This window comes from Rhinolophus sinicus, linkage group LG01, assembly GCF_036562045.2.
Source record: "Rhinolophus sinicus isolate RSC01 linkage group LG01, ASM3656204v1, whole genome shotgun sequence".
Lineage (NCBI taxonomy): Eukaryota > Metazoa > Chordata > Mammalia > Chiroptera > Rhinolophidae > Rhinolophus > Rhinolophus sinicus.
This window is the reverse complement of record NC_133751.1, coordinates 196355531-196361530: the sequence shown is the minus strand read 5'-3', so window position 1 is coordinate 196361530 and position 6000 is coordinate 196355531. Positions and strand designations below refer to the sequence as shown.

The 6000-nt window shown below is 37.1% G+C and overlaps 1 protein-coding gene across 2 annotated transcripts in view; it reads right to left on the bottom strand.

The window, feature by feature from the left end:
- Window positions 1–2794: 2794 nt before the first annotated feature.
- Window positions 2795–6000, bottom strand: part of MOGAT1 (monoacylglycerol O-acyltransferase 1) — a 40527-nt gene continuing 37321 nt past the window's right edge. For both annotated transcript variants that reach the window (XM_074314004.1, XM_019753687.2), the window contains exon 6: window positions 2795–3018. In XM_074314004.1, coding sequence (XP_074170105.1) covers window positions 2864–3018 — 155 coding nt within the window. In that variant the 3' untranslated portion in view covers window positions 2795–2863. The remainder of the gene's footprint in view (window positions 3019–6000) is intronic.

Genomic DNA, 6000 nt, shown 5'->3' with positions numbered 1-6000 from the left:
CTGCACCCTTCAACATGAGTATAACGGACTTAGCCAGATATAGACCACTTCAGTGGTTCTAGGTGGCAGACAAAGGAAATGACTCAGCCTGCACCTGGTATGCAAAGGGAACAGGAGAAAGAAATGTCCAAATCAAACAACATAAATGTACATTTTCTCAAGGCGGTGAGCCCAGTGTCTCTTCCAATGTTCTGGGGTCATTGTTGTTATTGTTTGACTTTGCTACTCTAATTTTATGTGCAATTGTGGAATTGATGAGTACCTTTAAAATAAAGATCTCCATTAAACCATTCTAGTGAAGACAATATATGGCCCACATTTGTGATGTAGCAAAAATTAACATTAAAAAATACATTTGCAATCTGTAGGACTATGTGGAATTGACAACCATGCTTTGAGTTTATGAAAGAATTTCTGGCCTGGCTGGATTCAGTCCTCTGGAGGCCCTAAGAAAGGAAGAGATAAAACTCCCTAATATGTACCCAAAACAATAAGATTTCAGGTATGCCAAAATGAAAGTTGCTGGTGTCTGTCTAGATTTTCTAAATGGCAAAATTCTAGGTAAATTCATCAGAGCAAAACTTCTCTCATTTTTCTGTGCCTCTGTGTTACTCCACCTGGGCTCTACCTGCTTACCGGACAACCCAGCTGACGTTCATGGCCTCATCACTCCCAAGTGAGAGATTAAACTTCATACCTTTGTGAAATTGCAAAAGATTATGTGTCATGAGTTTTTAATAAACTTCTCCAAAGCGAGGAAACTCATGGTTTTCATAATAACTCAAAGGCCTTTAGTTGTAGTGATTTGGGCCTCATTGTTCATTCTGAAAGATTGAACCCTGACCAGTGGAGCTGTCATTTTGTGTAAATGGTGCTCCTTTTATTTTTATTTTTTTTGTTTTTGTTTTTTGGTATTGAGAAATACCAAAAGTGATTTACAGTTGATTTTTCTGCATCTAATAAAATAGGTCATGTCTTATTCCCTGCTTTAACCAAAAAAAAAAAAAAAAAAAAAAAATTATCTAATTTCAAGGCCATGGTTAATGGACTCCTGGATTCCTCAGTGTGAAGACAGAGGGATGTTGGCCCAAAAACCTTATGTAGAACAATCGAGAAAGTTCACTTTTTTGTGTGTGAAATGCTTTCTTACCCCGGCATTATCCAGCAAAATTTCATTTTGCTGTTGCTGAACCCAATCCAGCCTCTAGCCCAGGGCTTGATGTTTTAAACATTAGAGGCCTGAAGACATATAACCAATTAGTTAGAACAACTCTGTGAAGTCACCCCAAATACCTAGAGTGAAAAAAGTATAGAAGCAACACCTACCCTGCTTTCCAGAAAATAAGACCTAGCTGGACAATCAGCTCTAACGTGTCTTTTGGAGCAAAAATTAATATAAGACTGGTATTATTATATTATATTATATTATATTATATTATATTATATTATATTACATTACATTATATTATATTATATTATATTGACCCAGTCTTATATTATAGTAAAATAAGACCAGATCTTATATTAATTTTTGCTCCAAAAGACACATGAGAGCTGATTGTCCAGCTAGGTCTTATTTTCGGGGAAACACAGTAGCAGTGGAGATCATTTGGAAACTAGACATTCTTCTTACTTACTGGATAATTACTTAACCATTAGTGACTTATTATCAGAAACCTCCTTCTGACTGGCTCCTTACAAGCCAGCCTGCAGTACTGTCAATTCTTGGCATGGGACAATCAAGACATAGCACATCATCTCCTTCTGAAAGTGGATCTTATCTTGTAATAGGTTTCATGCTATGGTATACCAGCTTTAAAAATTCTTCACTTTATGACTTTATGGCGAAGTTTGTGTGTTTATCTATAAATACATTCATTAAACACGTACTTACTTGGTGCCTACTAAGTGGCATGAGCTGACCCAGGCATAGGGACACATCAGTGCACAGGACATCAGTCTGCTCTCACAGATCTGGTTCAGAGGAGACTCATGCAACCCGAGGCAACTGAGAACAGGACACATCTCACCAGAGAGGGCACTTTCTTTCAGAGCTTGTCTTATTCAAAGAGGCCATTTGGGAAGAAAATTAAAACCATTTCTATTACCATGAAAACTTTTTGCAATTTCAGTGTCCTAAAACATGTGCAAAAGCATGTCTTCCGAAAGACTTCCTTGTCTGTAGCAAATGAACATAGTTCCAAGCACGTGACAAAGATAAATATTTCTAAGCATGAACAGAAATGAGGAGACATGCTCTGATCCACATAGGTTTCCACATGGTCAATTCATCCTACTTTGAAAACCATGTAGAAATTCTGCACTATTGTATAAAAATGCGTTGGTTTACATGACCTAAAGGATCAAATGATCTCAGTGTTAAAAGTATCATTATTCACTAACAAATGGTCTGTTCAAACAAAACAAAAATTAAATGATCTCCTTTAGCTCTACATGGCAAATTATTTTACACACTGTCTCCTAAATGTTTACATAGCTTACATACTTAGTGAAAACACCACCTTATATTATTGTGACATTTAGTAAAAGGGTCTAATTATTTTTTCTGAAGCTGTCTTTTTTTTTTTGAGCACATGAATAATTCGTTTCTTAACCTACAAAATGATTTCACCTTCCTGAATGAGGAAGATGATTGAAAGATTTAGTCATCTCTAACCGCATCCTATAGTCACACCTTGTATTTTTATTTACCACAAATATACATCCACGTGTCACTATAAGTAATACTTTTCAGTTGCAAGTTTGATTCCATAGTCAAAGAAAAAAAAATAAACTTGTTTAAAATATTTATTCTCTCAACGGGATATTCTCTCCTCCTCCTGTATGCCGTGGAAGGGTGTAGTTATTTAAAAATGAGAGTTTCGGTCTCTGGAATACCATACTTCCCTTTGTGCTCCTCAAATAATTTCTTTAGCTCATCCATATAAGTCTGATGTAGCTCCTCAATCTGCTCTGAGGTTGGGTTCAGAGTCTGACGAACAGGGATTGGGTGGCCAACTGCAAATACAGAGAAGACGTCACATGTCAGAAACTCAAACCACTCCACCACAGACCACTGCCTCTAATAGACAGCCCTGGAAAGATCTGCCAGTCAGAATCCATCTGGCCTGCTCACTCCAATCCCTCTTCCATTTTACTGGCTGCCTACACTGGTCACACCATCCCATTTGATAACAAATAAATAACTTTCGCTCTCAGCAGACACTGGATTGTCAGTACCCTGGTGGTTTTGACTTTGAGTCAAATGAACTACTGTGCTGACTGCAGCTGGGAGGTAAGAGGACACAGCTGTGTGTGCGCGTCACCAGCATTCTTCCTCGGGTTGAGCTGACAGCCCGACCACAGTACCCATTACGGCTGGCTGTGAAATCTTGAATCATGAGGCACCAGCGCTCTACTCCCTTTTCAATGTCATCCTAAAAAAGTAAAAGAATATCTTCATAGCTAAATGACTGTAATAGAAAGCATACAAAACCACAAGGACTCCACTGTCTGTAACAGTAGAAAATGAAAACCAACCGAAAGTCTCAATAGAAATATTATTAAGTAAACCACAGAACATCCATTCAACGGAATCCTAGGCAGCAATTTTTTTAATGAAATAATATTTTTCTAACTATGTATGGTGATGATTGTTAACCAGATTTATTATCATTTTGCAATAGATGCAATTATCAAATCATGATGTTGTACACCTGAAACTAATAATGTTATGTGTCAATTATACTTCAGTTTTAAAAAATGAAATCATATGTGTGTATGCACATACACAGATGTCTAAAATGTATTAAATGGGAAAAACGTAAAATAATATAGCATGATCCCATTTATGAAAAAAACATTTATATTTCTAGGTAGATTGTAAGCTTTTAGCATATTGAAAAAGTCTGGAAAGACTGGTAACTGTTACCTCGAGGGAGGGAGGAGAGATGGGGGAACTTTCAGTTTATTTGTATTGTGTGAATTTTATACAATGAATATACATTTGTGTTTTACTCATATAGATCAATTTTACTCAAAATCGATCAATTAATTTTTAAAAACATGGCAAATTCTATATGTATTTTAAAAGGCATTTATATAATAAATAACGTTCATCTACTTGTCTCAGATGTTTAGAGAATACAGATAGGTACACATGACTTTGATGCCAGCTCTCCTGAGTCTTCTCTACTATTCAACGCGCCCTCTGCTGGTCTAATGCTGCTACTGGTGCCAAGTTTAAAATATACAGGATGTTCACCGACCAGCTGGGCAGCAAACTGATTCTTACTACCTTTGATTAGCTTGGGCATGAGATCGAACGGGGCTGTAGGTCACAGAATAGAACTCGAAGGGGAGGCGATTTCCTTTGGCCTACCCTGAGTTATCCTGTGCTCCATCCAAGGCTCGAATCCATGTCAATAACAGAAGGTGGTTAGTTAAGGGAAGACCAAGGAGATAAAGAGTGTGTGTGTGTGTGTGTGTGTGTGTGTGTGTGTGTATCTGTATATACATCCTAACTGCAACACTAATGTTCTTAAATTGCTAAGTTTTTAACCACATGTAGACTCAAAAAGCTCATATATACCGTTTCCCCGAAAATAAGACCTAGCCAGACAACCCGCTCTAAGGTGTCTTTTGGAGCAAAAATTAATATAAGACCAGGTCTTGTATCATATTATATAAGACCCAGTCTTATAGTACTATAATATTATTATATAATGCAATAGTTATATAATCATATTATATAATATGATCTAAGACCCGGTCTTATAATAAACTAAGATTGGGTCTTATATTAATTTTTGCTCCAAAAGACGCCTTAGAGCTGATTGTCTGGCTAGGTCTTATTTTCGGGGAAACACGGTAGTTCTTTGATAGCTTAGATGTCTAATTGATATATGACACACATCAGTCCTTTGTAATTCAACATAAATAACTACAAACATAACCATCTTGCTGTCAGTTGTGGTTGGAAATGTGGACCAGGAAAGGTTAATGTGGGGATGGGGTAGAACTGGGAGCTGGTGTTGCATAAACAGCACCAGGCTACACCAGGTCTAGTGCTAGCTCACCAGCAAGTATATTGAGCTAGTAAGTAACTTCCTCCCTGGCCTTAAGTTTTATATGTATAGGATAAAAGAGAATTGGAATGTTGAAACTTTCTTCCAGCTCTGAACTTTGTTGTTGTTTGAGCGAAAATCTCAGAAATTTACATGCAAATTGAAAAACCTGCATGCCAATCTACTAATAAATTTGTGGTTTTATAGAAAAAGCTTGTTTTCTTTGAAATGGTCCCAAGGAGAGAGGTCAAGTACAACTATTGGGGTGGGAGTTGGGACTTACAAAGAGACACAGTGGTTAGTCTAAGATGATGAAATGTGTTGTTCCCAGCTTACTTTAATTAGGACTTGTGAATTCTGAATTATTAGTTGAATCTTTCTTTCTATGAGCTATCCTATAGTTAACATCAGTTCTGCCCTTCTCTCATTAATGGTTTTATTATATTTCAGATAGCTCTTCCAGCAAGCTGAGACAGGTCCATATGTGTCGAATTTATCACCATAAGACTTTTCCCTTTAAGTGTGAAACATAGTCATACTTGCCTTTCTCTTAGTTAAGTGCAGAGAAAGTGAGATGCTGAAAGACCCTAAACCACACACACACAAAACACCGAGAGGAAATTATGATTTTAAACCCAGTACTCCTGCCCCTCATTTAAACACTGAAATTGGATTAGAGAGTAAGAAACATTTCTCAATTGCTTTTTAGAGCTAAAGACAGAGGTAACAGACAAAAATGTGCAAATCCGAGAAGGATCCCCTGAGCCCCACAAGACCAGAATTATCTCTTTCCACAAAAAGGAGAGTTTTTTACTACTGAGGAGAAGAAAAAAACACCTTTTCAACACAAGACTAAGTTAGCCGCAAACTGCTGCATAATTCTCATTTTACCACAGAAAGGAGAAAAACAGCTGCATCAGGCTGCTGTTGGAAA